At 42.8% G+C, this 16,823-nt stretch overlaps 1 protein-coding gene across 1 annotated transcript in view; it reads left to right on the top strand.

Moving 5' to 3' along the window:
- LOC146857451 (protein argonaute-3) overlaps positions 1–16,823 on the top strand; it is a 1,089,759-nt gene that overhangs the window by 1,032,347 nt on the left and 40,589 nt on the right. Inside the window, exons 17-18 of the mRNA XM_085647972.1 lie at positions 4,736–4,837; positions 12,926–13,125. Coding sequence (XP_085504098.1) covers positions 4,736–4,837; positions 12,926–13,125 — 302 coding nt within the window. The remainder of the gene's footprint in view (positions 1–4,735; positions 4,838–12,925; positions 13,126–16,823) is intronic.

The raw sequence follows: 16,823 nt of genomic DNA, 5'->3' as shown, positions 1-16,823 counted from the left end.
AGGTAAGAATCAAGGCCCTATCTGCAAGAACAGGAAGATTCACAGACAACAGCAAAGTAATAGAAATGAAAAAACAAATACAAAGACAATTGTAGGTAGGCAAAAAAGGTGTACATTGAAACACTCTGGCTGAAACTACTATGTGCTAGCAAACTGCCTAATAGCTGCGAATTCTGGGGGATAATAAATAATTTAACAAAGGGAACAGGAGTGTAACAAAATGCAGGAATAAGTGAGATAGCATGGTCACGGCATATTCACAACTTGTATACCTATACACAAAATGACAAGAACAAAAGGGTGAGAACCGACTCGGAAACACAGCAGGAGGAAAAGTACAGTGCAAACAATATATGCCCCCCTATTCAGGGACAAGAACAATCAGCAGCTGACCAACAAGACCTGAACTCTCACGGTGCAAATATCCTAACTAAGACAAAACAACTAACAGTAATCATAAAAAAACTGAAAACCGAAGGAGCAGCAGGGCCAGATGGCCTCCCAAATGCCCTTTTTAAACAAGATCCTGACTTCTGGGCCAACTATCTCACGCCGCTCTTTAATCACCTATACAGCGATAACAAAATCCCAAACTCTTGGAGACGGAAGATATTCCACCCAATCTACAAAAATGGAAGTAGAATTGAGCCCTGTAACTACAGGTTCATTGCCCTGATCGATGTCAAGGCAAAACTTTATGCATCCTGTATTCTATTACATTTACAGGCATGGCTGGAGTAAAGGAGTGCAATTCCGAAATTTCAGACAGGTTTCAGGAGCGGAATGGGCACAAGTACGAACTTGGCAGCACTGACAATCCTAACAGAAAAAGCCATAAGAAAAAAATCCGGCCTCTTTGCATGTTACATCGACTAAAAATTTGCCTTGGACAGAGTCCCACGAGAACGACTCTGGGGTAAACTGAAAGCATGGGGCCTGCCGCAAAAACTAGTTGACACCATAGTAACCTTACATAGTGATACCTGGGCTAGGGTAAATCTTGGAGACGGTAGTAGAGTGTCATCCAAGATGAGCACATATAGGGGCCTGAAACAGGGATGTGTTTTGGCTCCGAGTTTATTCAACCTGTATCTCGCTGATTTACACATCCATCTGCCAAAAGAAAACGGGCATCCACCGAAACTGGCAAACAAACCTATACAGTACCTGCAATACGCAGACGACATAGTGGCCGTGAGCCAAACCCCAATCGGGTTGCAAAGAGTTATTAACAATCTGATACACTACTTCGATTTGCAAGGGCTGGAGATAAATAAGAAAAAAACAAAAGTAGTGCGCCTAGCAGGCCCGAGATCTGACCAATACAAATGGTACGCAAAGGGTGAACTAATAGAGGAAACTAACACATACAAATATCTGGGAATCACACTGGGCCGAAACATGTCCTTTACAGAACAGAAACGGGCAATAAGAGCAAAAACTCAATCATTAATCTTTGCTTATAAACAGTTGCAAAAGAATTTGAGCTGTCCCTCATATAGTCATCTCTTAAAAGTCATGTCAGCACAACTATTACCGACATTGGCTTACGGCTTAGAAATATGGCATGGTCGGGAAATTGATATTTTAAATGAGCTCAAGACTAAGGTATACAAAGCTGTCTTTAACCTCCCAAAAACCACATCACCAGCACAGATCCGCATGGAATTTGGCCTCCAGAATCAAAAATACCAGAGAAAAATCACTTTTGTTAAATTATGCTGGAAATTCCGCTCCTCAGAACCTGGATCCCCGAACAATTTATGATGGACAGAAATAAAATCCCAGCATGATCTGAAAATATCCAATACATGGGGCGAATACTTAAGATCAGCTCTGGTGGAATTAGAAATTCAAGAGGCATGGGACCACAAAATGGAAAGGGCAGCATTCAACAGGGTGTGCAACGCTAACGCGAAGAAACTGTCCATTTTGGAAGACAACATTTTTTTAGCAAAACGTCGTCACTCCTGGGCGGTAATAAATTCTTATTCGTAACTCGAACCCCAAGCTTAATTAGCAGCACACTTCTGACTTGCGATAAAAAAAGAGGTTCATGCAGTACAGATTAGGAGAACATGACTCTAAAGACTTGTTACTGGCCTGGAAAGGCAAACATGAAGACGAAAATTGTTGCCTATGTGGTTACCAAAAAGAATCCTTATGCCACCTGTTGTGTGTCTTCCCCCTTGTCAACGATGCAAGAAGGACGCTATTTAAACCAATTTTTAACGAACTTAACATTCGTACTTGTAGGCAGGCTGTAATCCGCTGGATGGAGGGTACATCAAACATTTTAATCTGCAGAGGGGTAAAGTTACTCACATTGATTGGTACCCTCCTTCGAAAAACGGACACTAAGTAAAGAAAATCACAAACGGGACTGTAAATGTGCACCAATTGTGTCTTTTAACTTTTGTACTTGTTAGGTTATAGATTTTTATTTTTATTTGTATCTATTGTGTGCTTTATGGTTGTGAAAGACCAAATAAAGGATTCTTTGACTGAAGGCTAAATTTGCCTGATTTAATTTATTTCATGGCTTCAATGCACTTGAAGCCATTTACTAATTGGTGACAAACAGATGTTTTATCAGAGCTAGGTGGGGAGGGCTGTTAAGACAGAGGGTATGTTGGAGGTTATTAATGGGTTCTACATTTTCTGTGTAAAATTTGAGAATGTTTTCATTGTCTCTTGAAATATGAGATTTTGCTGTTACCTTATGTCAATTGCATGATGCTGTGTCAATGTGAACTCTAATAAACTTTAAATAAAAAAAAATAGAAGCACGCCATTGGAATGCTGTGACAGGGGATATGATCAGACTTTATAACGTGGAGCTAATAGTTGCCCACTGAGATGGATACAGGCTTTGGACTAGTTCCAGAATTCTCATCCATCTGAATGGTGCTCTAATATGGATTGATGCATGCAGGCTGTCTCATATATGTATCAGGATAGAAAGTGATGGAAGAAATGGGGGAAAACCTCAAAATCAAGAGTGAATCAGAGGAATGGCTAGCAGACAGGAGCAAACGTGTCAAATAGATTAACAATAGCTGAAATGTAGGCATCCATGATGTATTAGAACGGAAGATGAAGAAAGGGCGGTGGGGGATCTGACACAGCGTTTACCAAATTCCCCTCTTTATAAAAGCAGAAAAAATACAATGTGTTAATACCCATTGGAGGAGATTTGCATCAACCTTTGTTTGACTTTTCCAGCTGTTGAAAAATAAATACATTTTTGTACTTGATGCCTTGGGTATCTAAAGGCAAAAGACACACAGATGATGGACGGAATGCAGAGCAAATCAAACGTTCTCCCTCAGTCATAGATTTGGGTTAAATCCATCATTCTTTTGTTCACCATACCACCCCAGTTTAGACCCAGTCATATGCAAATCAGTCTTGACCCTGTGCCTCATGAGAACAGTCCAAACCGAACTGCCAAACCATGTCCTCCCTGGACTGTAAACAAGCATCCTGGGATCAGTTTCGGGGCATCACCCCTCATCAGCCAGGCTAGCTTGAATCCAGTGGCACAGTGAGACCGGGACCCACTTCTGGGCATACCCGGCGCACTTAGGGCGAGAAAGCAAAAGACACACAGATGATGGACAGAATGCAGAACAAATCAAACATTCACACCCAGTCAATAAGTCTGGGTTAAATCCATCGTTCTTTTGCTCACCATGCCACCCCAGTTTAGACCCAGCCATATGCAAATCAGTCTTGACCCTGTGCCTCATGGGAACAGTCCATACCGAACTGCCAGGCCAGGTCCAATTGTCCATCAATTGTTCTTTTTGCATTTGTCACCTCGAGTGGGACGGGTATGCCCAGATGAGGGTCCAGTGCTCTCCATGCCACTGGAGTCAAGCTATCCTGGCTGATGACGGGTGAAACCCCGAAACTGGTCATGGGATGCTTATTTCCAGTCCAGGAAGGATCTGGCTTGGCAGTTCAGGTTGGACTGTTCCCAATGGGCACAGGGTCAAGACTGGTTTGCATATGGCTGGGTTCAAACTGGAATGGCATGGGGAGCAAAAAAACGATAGATTTAGGCCCAGATCTATTGACTGGGTGTTTTCTCTGTACTGTAGTGAATATATGACATTGTTCTGCATTCTGTCCATCGATTGTTCTTTTTGCATTGGGCATCTGAGGCACATGCACAGGGGAGAATGGCCTTTTTGTGTTCATTAGAAGCACCCGTTTGTGATACAGTATGTATTTGTGGATGGCACACATGGTCTCCAGGCACGCAACACGTAAGTAGAATCACAGATTTACAGAGAGGCAGGGTGCAGGTAAAAAAGCCTATGCCCCTTCCTATGAGAAAGCTCACACCACCCATTGGTCGCCCGGTAGTCTGCTGAGGGAACAGTCACCCTCCAAAGTGTTTTCAGAATCCACAGCCTCGCGAATGGAGTGATGGAGGTCCATCACTAGTTTTGAGAATCATGGCTTCTTGGAACAAAAATCTGAGAAAATGCTATGGGATACTAAATGGAAATTGGCTGATGTCCCAACAAACACAATTAAATATAAACAAAGCATATCATCTCAATGCACAGTAGAGCAGAATGCTGATTAAAAAACCATTTTTCTATTATGTTAAATACAAGCCATTGAGTTTACCTTTAGGTTTGAGCTTAGCCTGATTAAAGTGAGCATGCATTCTTATCATCGTATCATTAATACTGTTGCTCTTCATTTAAATTGTACCCAGGTTGGAAGAAGTGGGAACATACCAGCTGGAACAACAGTGGATACAGATATCACTCACCCATACGAGTTTGATTTTTATCTCTGTAGCCACGCTGGAATACAGGTAAATCATGTTTCTGATAGTTGGATATTGTTCAACTAAGTGCCTAATCTGAGATAACTTTTGCAAAGAAGAAACCTCAATTCAAAATATTCTTTTGTTCCACTCGAATGTCCGGAGCACCAATTAACTACAGTTATTTGTCATTTTAAAATAACCCAATCGACTTTAGATATTAAAGCATTTTAAAAAGCATAATCCTGGATATACATTTTCTGATTACTTTTTAAAATGGAAAACTAATATAAACGTATGGAATTGGAGCTGAATAGACGAGGAATGTCCGATTCCTCTTTGTGTGTTATTACATTATGACTTTCTCTTGTGTCCTTTGGAATTGAACTGAACATCAAATGAATAAATCTCTAACACTTGTCTGGAGAACAACACATTTTGAGCTAGCAAAGTCACAACTTAGGTGCTGATTCCGATCCGGGTCGGAAAGCACTCTGACCGAGCCAGATCCGGAGTGTTTTCCGACCGAGCCGGAATCCTGCAGTCCGACCGAGCGAGTACGATGCGGCCGTATGCTGCCAAAGTCCGTTCGGTCGGACTCCCATAGAAGCCAATGGGAGCCGGTCGTACGACACGTACATGGGCTCCCATTGACTGAATGGGTACGTATCGCGCAAGGGCGCCCCCTACAGTGGGTACGCGTTGGTGCCATCCGCACCATACATGCCTGTGTTGGGGGGACCCTTGGGACTCCCCCTGTGTCCGAGTCATAGGGCTGCGGGTGACAGGGGGTCTGACGCGGACCTACATAGGCAACCACCCGAACGTTTTGCAAGCCGGACACTCCGGCTCGCACAGGCTGTCCGACGCGTGCATCGTACTGGCTCGGTCGTGAATCGCATCCATTGCACGCCACGGTTAGCTTCTGACCGAGACGTACGGAGCGGTTCGGACCCGGGACCGACTTGGTCGGTGAATTTCACGTAGCTCGCATCGCACTTTCTCGCTCGTACAGCTGTACAAGTCGGGCGTAAAACACGCATACGGCTCGTAGTTTTTCCGGCCGGATCGCGTTCGGTGCCCTTCCGACCCGGATCGGAATCGGCCCCTCTATGTGATGAAAAAGAACTTGTTATAAGAAACAATGTTTATTTTAGACATGGCAAGACAAGTTTTACAACAGAAATGTTGTTGAGTAGTATTAAGTATAGATCACATATGGGCATTAAATATGTATTAATGCAACATACAGTACAACTTGGACACGTCTCTGATACAGTGCAAAAGACGTCAAGATACAACCACAATTGTTCAAACACAGTCAACACGTGTTTGGTCATTGACTAAGACTTCCTTATGCTCCTGACGGGTACATTGAAAAAATATTGACATTCAAAATATCCCCATACAAACATTTTCAGGTACATGCATCAATGTAGGCTTTTACGATTCCTTAATTGCGATTATTAAGGAATCGCAATTAAGGAATTGCAAAAGCCTATGCATGTAGGAATCGCTATAAAATTAAAAACATTTCTCGCAATTGAGGAATGCCTTCCCATTCATGCCTACAGGCCCATAGGAATGAATGGGAGATTGCATGCGCAATTTGCAAGTACCAATAGGTACTCGCAAATTGCGCATGCCATTTCAAGGTTGCAAGGGTGTCAAAAGGTCATGTGTGTGTGTAATCTACCACTTGGAAAAATGAACTTTAGTGCATTTTTCAAAGTTTTTGCAAATTACCATCAAGTAGAAATTGATGGTAATTTGTGCTCCCTATTAGCAAAATGGTAATTTGCAATTTCATCATGCATTGCATTTAAAGAATTGCAATTTGCAATTCCTTAAACGCTATGGCAATTTAAGAAATCTCAATAATTTGTGATTTCTTAAATTGCGAGGGGGTGACAGGTTGATGCATCGCAGAAGCCCTTTTTGCAGGCGCAAACGGCCGATTTTTGCGAATCGCACCGTTTACGCTCGCAGAAATTATTGATGCATGTGCCTGTTGGTGACCAAAATATCAATGTCAAAAATATCTACATCCTATACTTATAATGGTAATTACAGGAGATTTCGACACCTAGGTCCTCTTCCCACCCCACGTGCGTCCTGTCAGTAGAGATGGAAGATGCCACTAGCGTGAGAGCGTAGATTTTAGTGACTAGTTTCTTTTGGAAGGAGGACGAGTAAAGGAGATCGAGAGTGGCCATCGAGGATGGAGGTTGGGGGAACGAAGGGTGAAACTTCCTGCAGACAGCCCTGAGCTGATAATAAAGCAAAGTGTCCATGGGGCCGGAGTCAGCAGCAGGTGTAAAGAATGTGTTCCCAGGGTAGAGATCAGACACAGTAGAAAGCCCCAGACGAGTGGCGTGCTTCACCATCCCAGAAGACTGGAGAGGGGGAAAGGCCGGGTGATGAGCAATGGGCATCGCATCCGCAGAAAGCATGTCTGAACCTGAAATTTTCCTGAGCCCCTTCCATGCCCAGCGCAGGGTCTCAACTTTATCGATCTCAGCACGTGGAGGTTTCGCCGGGACAAATAAAGCGGTAGTGAGCGGCCACGGGGGGGTTAAGTCAGCTTCCACCGCGAAATGGGGCTGGAACGGAGTGGGGTAAAGCCAGAAGTGAAGGAAACTGGCCTGGGCACTAAGGGCATAGAGTTTAAAATCAGGGGCACCAAGCCCGCTGCACGACACTGGGAGGGTCAGAATATTGTATACGATCCTGGGTTGACGGCCGGCCCAGATCAGAGAGATTACCAAAGAACTGATTTTACAGAAAAAGTGAGCGGTGAGAAGGATGGGGATATTGACGAATAAATATAAAAACTTCAGAAGTACTACCATCTTGGCGATGGCTATGCAGCCGGCTAAAGATAGTGGCAACCGGCTCCAGAGGGGGATCTTAGACTCAAACCAGTCCACCGCACGACCAAAGTTGGCCCTCCAAAGTTCATCGACGTCCCTACTCAGCCAAATCCCAAGGTACCTAGTGGGCTCAGACACCCACACAAAGGGATAATCCGGATCGAAGGGCATCGTGGCATCGGTAAGAGGAAACAGCACAGACTTGTTCCAGTTCACCTGGATGCCAGAGTAGCCGCCAAAGCGTATCACCTTATGAACCAGAGTGCTAAGATTCTCTTGAGGATTGCGGACGTAGAGGGTAACATCGTCTGCGTACATAGAAACAAGTAGAGCACGCGCTGCAAAGCAGATGCCACTCTGGGTTTGATGTTGGTGCAGTCTAGCCGCAAGAGGCTCCATTGCGATGGTGAAAATCATTGGTGACAGTGGACGCCCTTGCCGATACCACGCTCGATGGAGATGGAGATGGGTTCAGAAATTTGACAGTTGACACAATTACCATAATTAATTGGCAATTAATATTTTAACTAACAACTAATTATTAATTTATTACAAACACAATTAACTTTATAAAATCTCAATTAGCTAAATATTTATAAATGAAAAATATTCATTAATTTTTTATAATTAAATTACATCCCACCCTATTCCCCCTATAAACCCACAACCCGCTATGCAACAAAAAAAAATGCAAAATGTAATTAAAATAAAATTAATAACTACTACAAATTTAACACATATTTTTAAAAAAACAATATTAATACAAAAAAATACATCACATACATATAAAATATATACTAAAATACATAACACTAATTAAAAAATCGAAATGTTAAACAATATTTTTGCACACGCTATTAATGACTTCTGTATTTTTAAAATCGATATTTCTTACCTTAAAGTAGATATTCTTGACATTAGTCTTGCTGCAGATTTTTCTGTGTCACGATATTTAAAACTCGATATTAGTGTCGACAACTCGATATTTGGACTGAATACTCTTCTGAAGTATAGTAACAAAAACTACTAGGTTGCCACATGCATTTCTCTGCCAAATACTACTAAATAAAAGAGCAAACCAAGTAATTGGATTCATAGTCAAACCCCAAAAGTAAACATTAACACTGTTTCTTTAGCAATCACAAATAGTTTTTCTTTCCTAGGAGATTTTGTCAAAGAAAATCAAAGAGGACACGTTAATTGTCTTGCAGCGAGCTGAAAATTCATGAAAGAGTAACAACAGGGTGGGAAGAAAGATAGGAAAAAAGTAGGAGCGGGTTATTCCAGTCAACTCTTACAGAGAGAAACAAAATCCAGTCAACTCACACAAAGAGAAACAAAAGCTTGTTCACCTTGGCAGGGACGAGAAAGTCCAAAGCAGGGGCATGCGTGTGTATAGGTTCCATGAAACCAGCGCCTTGAGAAGTTGGGTAATGTGTTGTAAGCAGTGGCTTGAGTAACCAACTACAAACAAATCTCGAGGGCCCAAGGGAGCAGAGGGCTGCTGTCTGGCTGTGAGGAAAGAGGACACATGACAAGAGCCACAGACACAAAGGACCGTCTGAGAAACCAAGCCCCTTCCACATGGAGGGAGGGCGAGGGGAATGGTAAAGGCACGGTTCGCTCTGCTGCTTGCTTCGGAGTTATGAACACCGCAGCACGTGACCCGCTCAATATTTGACTCTATCTTCAGCACCAGGCAGGTGTCTGTGGGAAGTCACCTGTATAAAAGCAACGCAAGGGAACGCTCCAGAGGGCAAGTTGGCGGTAGAATGGCAAAAAAGTTTGTGCATTTGTTACCGAAAGTGGAAATTTTGTACTTGAGTAGGAAGACTACATTTATATACATGGACGGGGATTCTTAGTAAACTCAAAGATGCATAATCGCCTCCCTCCAAAACAATACACCAATCGAGGCAAACATAAACTCAAATAGTTACCACGCAATTCAGTGCAGTGTGAATAACTACGGAGGGGAAAAGGCGATCTTTTATTAAGAAGCAGTCCCCACAACGATTTCAGTCTAACACTGCAGGGACATGTTGAACAAACCCGGTCACTGTTAAACAGTGTACGCAACCCCTACCTCCCCTTACTGACAGCAGCCACAAAAAATAAAATAAAACTTAACTGCCGCCTCACCGCTCTGCTCCTCTGCTGGTGCACTGGCTCCGAGACGTCCTACCCCTAGACCAATCCAGACGCTGCTCTCATACTGGTAATACTATAACCCAACATGAGAGAAGCGCTAGGATTGCTCTGAGCAGCCTGGTTTGGCGCTCAGTCAGGCCCTGGGAGACTGTGTCTATTCTCCACCCGGCTGTGCAGCACAGCTCGGGTGGAGAAATCCAAGTTCGCATGTCGGTTTGGCTATCCTATGACAGCCGGCCAAACCGACATGTACACTTACTGTGCCTACCACTCCTCCTCCATGCCGCTGTCCAACAGGATGGCTCTGCCCCTCCTTAGACTGTCAGTTTTGAAAAATAAAATGATAATAGCATTGTTTTATTATCGTTTTATTTTTCTTGTTTGCACTGCTGAATGAGCAGTGGGGCGGCGCTCCTCTGCCTTAACGGAGGAGCTGCCGCTTGTGCGAGGATCGGGCAGAACGGTGCTGCTAGGGACCAACTTGGCAGCACACTGGCCCACACTACGAGAGGCCTTAAAGCAGAGAATATGAGGACGGTCGTGCTGTGCTTCCAGTGACCCATCATCAAATACACCTCTTAACCGACCGCTCCCACCCAGGGGTGAAACCACTTTGCCAATGTCCTAAGAAGGTGGCATCAAAAGTAGTTCCTATAATCAACTACTTTTACTGTCAAGCAACCCCAATAGTGGATCTGTTCACCAACAAAAATGCAAAATGCTTGAAATTTGCCTCCAGGTACCCGCACTGACGGTCCCTGGACAATGCCTTTATGATAAGTTGGTCCAAAATATTGACATTCTCATTTTCTCTCCCGCCATCAATTCCTTACGTAATAAACGGAATGTGTCAGGCACGAATGACACTCAATCTAATTTTCCCTACATGGTCCTGGCTGCCCTGGTGCTCTCTTCTGTCAGAGATGTCCATTCATCCACACATAAACCTACAGCTGTGCGGAGACATGCTCAGACAGTATTGAGGCCAATTATAGCATCCCAATCTCAGGTCCGCCATCTGGATGATTTGTCATCGTAGGTAATATAATTTAGCTATTTGCAAATCCTGGAAGAATGAACACAAATTATAAACAAGCCACAACACCTACTACACAGGCATGTTATGTAGCCAGATGGAAACACTTTGTTCTTTATCATTTGTATCACAACCTACAACCCTTAGCATTCACATTCCAATACAGTGTCTGTGACCTTCTACATCTACAAAAAGAGGGGCCATCTTACACTTCTGTATGGGTGCACCTGGCAGCAACAGCAGAATTACTCTACAATAGAGAACCTCAATCTGTTTTCAAAGTTCCTGTTATTCTGCCCTTTATGGTAAGTCATAAAAGAGTAATCCCTCCAAGTCTTACCCCTGTCCTCTCCTGTGACTGCTGTTTTCCTTTCTGGACTTATAGGCATGGTCGGCTCCTCCACTAAAGCGGAGGAGCGTCACCCCACTGACCAAATTGCCCCCAGAGTTGCAAAAATAAAACCGTGATAGAGTCAATTTATTACCATTTTATTTTTCAAAACCCTGTTCTGAGCTGAGCGTCAGGACGCGGTGGGGGGCTGTAGGGGGTTCTGCTGCTGCCAATCAGCCAGCTGCAGAAAGCAGTGATGGGCAGGGCACTTTATGTTTAAAGTGCGCATGTCTCTTTGGCCCATCGTCTTGCGACAGCCATCCAAACATGTTCATTTAACACTTCTCTAACCCAGCTGTCTAGGACACAAGACCTGAGTGCGGATGACGTCGCGCCAGGAATGTACGTTTAAATATTTTTTTACTTTTTTATTTACTTTTATTTTTGTCCCACCTGCCTCACCACCCTCCGTACATGCCAGCCACCACTGCTTATAGGTGTGCCCTTTCTGCCACATCATCCTTCTCCTCTGAAGTTTCTCTCCCGGAAAGATGTTTTTCTTGTGCTGTAACCTCTCTCAGGAGAGGAAGCGAAACCTTTATGCATGTACTTAACCACAGTGTGGTGGTGCTAAACAGCCTTTTTAATTTTTTTTATTTTTTACCAAAAGGCATCTTGCCATTCTATGTTAATCAATCCACTGATGTATTTGTATTCCTCAAACCGCAATCACTAGCAGAAAAATCAATACACACCTTAGACGTGCACAGAACCATCATGTGCTATGTGGACCCTACTCTCTCCATGAGAAAAACCAAACAGCTCTTTGCTACGTTTATCCAACCACACCTTGCCAACCCCATCTCTAAGGCAAGACTTGTTAGGTGGGTTATTAGATTAATGCAATGCAAACCCACACTACATGACATGTCAAGAGCATATTCCACTTGAAAGAAAGGAACCCAGTTGTGTTCACGGGTAATATCCCACTAGACGACTTAAGGCTGTTACTTGGTTATCTATCCGGACATTTACCAAACACTATTGTGTGAACAGTCATGTTAGACAAGATGCAAGGTTTGGGCCGACCAAATCTGTTCTGCGTGTGCTTGGAAGCCTTAATTAGTTCCATTAGTCTCTGTACATCATGTGACCTACAGCAGCACATTCCTTAACTCAAACAATTGATTTGCACCTTATAATGCTGTAGAGTCACACCCACTCTACCCTCCTCTCAGGATGTGAACATGCAACCATCTGTCACTCATACTATGTTTCTGCTTATCTTTAACAAAGTGCTGTTCTTTTCCCTTTGCAGAGGCCTTGTAATGCTTTGCCACTCCACACATACATGTACACTTGGTGCTGAGGGAAAATAATTTGAGGTGGGATCTATGTACTGATGCATTGTGGGTTTCAGGTGAGGAATCATGAGTCACATCAAAAACGAAACCTCTTCTTTGAAGAAAAAAAAACGTTTTGATGTTCCAAGTTCAACACTACATGGCAGCAGGTGACCCTACAACAACACAAGCTGCAAAAGATTACAAATTAATATATATTTTTCTTAAATTTGTCCTTTTTTGTGAGTGGCACTATTACAGCCTTTAGCCACAAGTGTGATGTCACTAATGTATTGACAGTGGCATTGAATACGTTTGTTAGGATTGGAGCTCAAATTATTGGAATGCGTTCACAAATCCTTGGTGGCATATTAAATTGACTTACCTTTGCGTTCCTACTAGGGTACAAGCCGTCCTTCACACTACCATGTTTTGTGGGATGATAACTGTTTTACTGCGGATGAGCTTCAGCTCTTGACGTACCAGCTTTGTCACACTTATGTACGCTGCACTCGCTCTGTGTCAATACCTGCACCAGCCTACTATGCTCATCTTGTTGCATTCCGAGCAAGGTATCATCTTGTGGACAAAGAACATGACAGGTAAGAAGATACAATTGAAAGATGCACTGAACTATTTTTTCCTATAGTCCATTGTACTATGAAAAATACTCTGGTCAGCTACCTTTGACTGCTCCCATCGTATTTCTTTATTTTCATTGACTAGTTTATCGTTAAATCTCTGTTTTCAATTTAAATGGAGAAGTTCTCCATCAAGGGATCTTCATTAATATTCATAAACATTGAATTGTCCTGCCCATATGTGGTATGGTTCAGTGTTTATGTATTAATTACCAGTACCCTTTACATATAACTGGTGTTACAGGTAAGTAAATGTTTTCCCCAGCAATTGAACTTTCATAGACTCGCATGCTTGAATCATTCCCAGTCTTCAAGCTGGTAGTCCCACAGTTTAAAGTAACTTTAAAATATCTGTGTAATGCTAATTGAAGTATTAAACATTATCACCTTAGTAGTATAATCACCCTTTAGCCAAGGAGTTGAGAGCACAATGAACAGCATGCCCCCAGAGGCCACACTACTTCAAATTCCACTGATTGTGTTGTGTGAAGGGTATCTCTTTGCGCTTTACCCTATTATATTCATATAATTGACTGGTTATATTTCTACAGTGGAGCTCTTGAATTTCCATCCTTCTGGGGCAGCTTTCTGATATAGTTATCTCAGGAGTGTGGACAATCCACATCTTCCATGTCAGAGTCTTGTGATAATGCCTCTTTGGCCCTTTTTGGTGTTGTGGACTACTGAGCCTTCATGCTGAAGACCTATGTAATCACTGATTTTATTATTTACACCAATCTCTTAGGGCCATTGACTTACAAATTTACAGAAAGGTTTCATCAAAGAAAGTCTTGAAAGACCAGAAAGATCACATTTTGCTTTGGATGTAGAAGTCCAATGCAAAGAATATCCCATTGTTAGGGAATGAATCTAATAGCAGTGCTCATCATGTGCCAAAGGTGCCCTAAAAAGAGAGCCTATAGAGCACAAAGCTACTTCATGGTAAGAGATTTCCTTAACATCCAAGAAGCTCCCTCAAAAAGTGCAGAAAAAAGCTGAGAAGAAAATTGCCTAAGGTCACAGTCTGTCCCTAGACGTGGTTGGTGTGACCGAGAGGTTTCAGCTTTTGACATCTAAACCACCAATAATCAGGTGTAATGGACAGCATGTCCCTTGGTTTCATATATGAGTCTCTCACCTTCATTGGCGTCAGTGGAAATAAGTGCTCTAGTTCAGTCTCTGTTATTGTCAACACTTACTCTGAGGTCCATTGGTCTTCAGGCTGTATACATTCCAGTTAAGCCATCCACAATCTCAATATCATTTCTACCACCGCCAATAGTAACTCCATAGATAATAGCATCATTGACAACATTCTTCAAAGATCTCAAAGTTTTCCTTAATTTCAGAAAACAGGTATTGTCAGAGTCCTAAATAAGCACACCTCATCAAGCAAAGGTATTGTTATGGGCCTAGAAGCTACTTGCTCTATCCGTGCCCATACCACCCAAACAATCGCATCTAATGCAAGCGCAGTTGATTCAGCCACCATTGCCACCAAAAGCGCATCTGCCACAATCATAAATGGCACAGCTGTATAAGCGACGGCCACTGAAAATTCATCCATGTCAACCTCTGACGTCCAAGGTAACTGTCTAACTTTTAGATGAAGGCAATACCACACACGAAGAACAGGAAGAATGTGAGTAAAAAAGGACGTCACATTTGAATTGGCGCTGAATTAACTATTTTGTGCCAAACACTGCCTCTTCCCCTCACAACTCCCTGACGCACAACTAGATGACATAGTGGGTTTTGACTTCCTGACAAAGAAAGCATTGAAGTGAATTGATCTTCCTGTCTCCAGTAGGGAGATAAATTGTTTCCTGTGCAATGTTAGAGATTCATCAGGAAAAATCTATCAGAGCCATTCCTGTTATGAATCACATATGCAAAGGTTGCTGGAAAGTCTTGCAGCATCAGCAACAGTAACAGCAATGGTAGGGTGCCTTGACAAAGCTCTGGATAGCACATCTGCATACCTCATTGGACAGTTTCAAGCACATTAAGTAATCGAGTAAGCAACATAAAGAAGGCACCGATGTTGGTCAGGGGAGCCAACTCACTAGTGATTGCTTGAAGATACAGTAGACAAACCTGGTGTGAAATCGCACCGTTACTTGACCTCTTTATCAGAGGACTTTACAAGTTGAGGCTAAAGCAATTCTGTGGGAAGGAGAGAGGGCTTTCTCAGCCGAAATTAATTCCACCATGGTTGTTGCCACACACATTTTAGGCAGCTGGCAGGAGCAGAGGTACTGCACAAGTAAGCCTGACTGCTCTGTATGTAATTCAGACCAGAGCTTCAGAGCAGTATTCTGGGCATGTAATTTGATGGAGATTCAAAATTTGTCAATGAGCCTTTCCAGAATATTAAAACATGCATGGATACAGCAAGGTTGCTGGCATTACTTCAGTAGCAGTGAGCAAAGCTTTTTCAGGGTTCCAGAGGTAGGGAACAACCCTCTTATCAAGCAGGGAGGGTATTAGACGTACCACTACTAGCCCTTTCAAGCACAGCAGCAACCCCGTGGCTAGTTCTATCCTCAGCAAAATTACAGAGCTCAAACTGCTTTGGTCTATTCAAAACAAATAGCACACCAAAAAGGTGGTAAGCACTCCATGTGACAGCAAGCACAGGACCTGTGGAAAGGTGAGAAACGTTTGCTTTCTTCCTCAAGTTGTGTTCCATGACTATAAATGGATCCTTGATCTGTTGCAGATTTTACAAATGCTTCTCTACAGATTCACTCAGAGACCCCCAGCAGCTTACTGTGAAGGTCCACATATCAGCATCTATAACTACTGCAAGCTGTCTGTTCTCTGGTAAATAAAAGGGGCCCTTGCACCTTTTTCTGAATCCCAGTATGGCAGAGTTTTTGCGCAAGGTGTTTTCTAAACAGGAAGAAGTCTGGCGAGTGGCGGCCAATCCTGAACCTTCGACAACTGAACAAATACCTATAAAAATTGTTGTTTCACATGGTTTCACTGCAGGAGATCTCTCTTCAGTGAAGGGGTGTTAATTTCAAAGTGGCTGATTACTACTACCAATTCAGCGTACAATTTTGTCTCAAGTCTGCCCCAATAATCTGCTTAAAATGTATTTATCAAGTGGTGACCTACCTCAGAAGACACAGGTCCAGATCTAGAGTTTAGCTGACAGTACTCGTCCATCAGGGTGGCAGAGGACATTACGTCTGCCATCCTTATAGACTACGATCCACCAAATTTAGAGATTGCCACTTGCCTAGCGGTGATATCTGTAGCTTGACAGGAACTGCCATTATGGTATTTCCTCGATTTTAATGGCTACCAACTAAACTTTGACAATGTTTTTTTTTTTTTTTTTTTAAATCCCATTGCCGGAATTTGTTTCTGAAAAATCAAAAAATGTATGACACCTACACCCAATTAGTTTTTTTCCCTGGTTGCAGGGGTCATTATTTCTTTTTACTGTCCCTCACTGCCAGATTTTACCTACCAGGATAAAATATCTTGTCCAACAAACTCTAAATCCCTCCTAGAGTCACCATGTGTTTTCTTACCTGGTCGACTGAATGATCAGATTGGTCTACCAAAGCATCCTTACAAGCTAGTCTGAAAATATTCTATGGATTTGGCCTGTATATCATTGTGGAGACATTATTGCAATGAACACT

This window comes from Triturus cristatus, chromosome 3_2 (genome assembly GCF_964204655.1).
Source record: "Triturus cristatus chromosome 3_2, aTriCri1.1, whole genome shotgun sequence".
Lineage (NCBI taxonomy): Eukaryota > Metazoa > Chordata > Amphibia > Caudata > Salamandridae > Triturus > Triturus cristatus.
The sequence above is the reverse complement of the archived record's forward strand: the minus strand, read 5'-3'. Positions and strand labels throughout refer to the sequence as shown.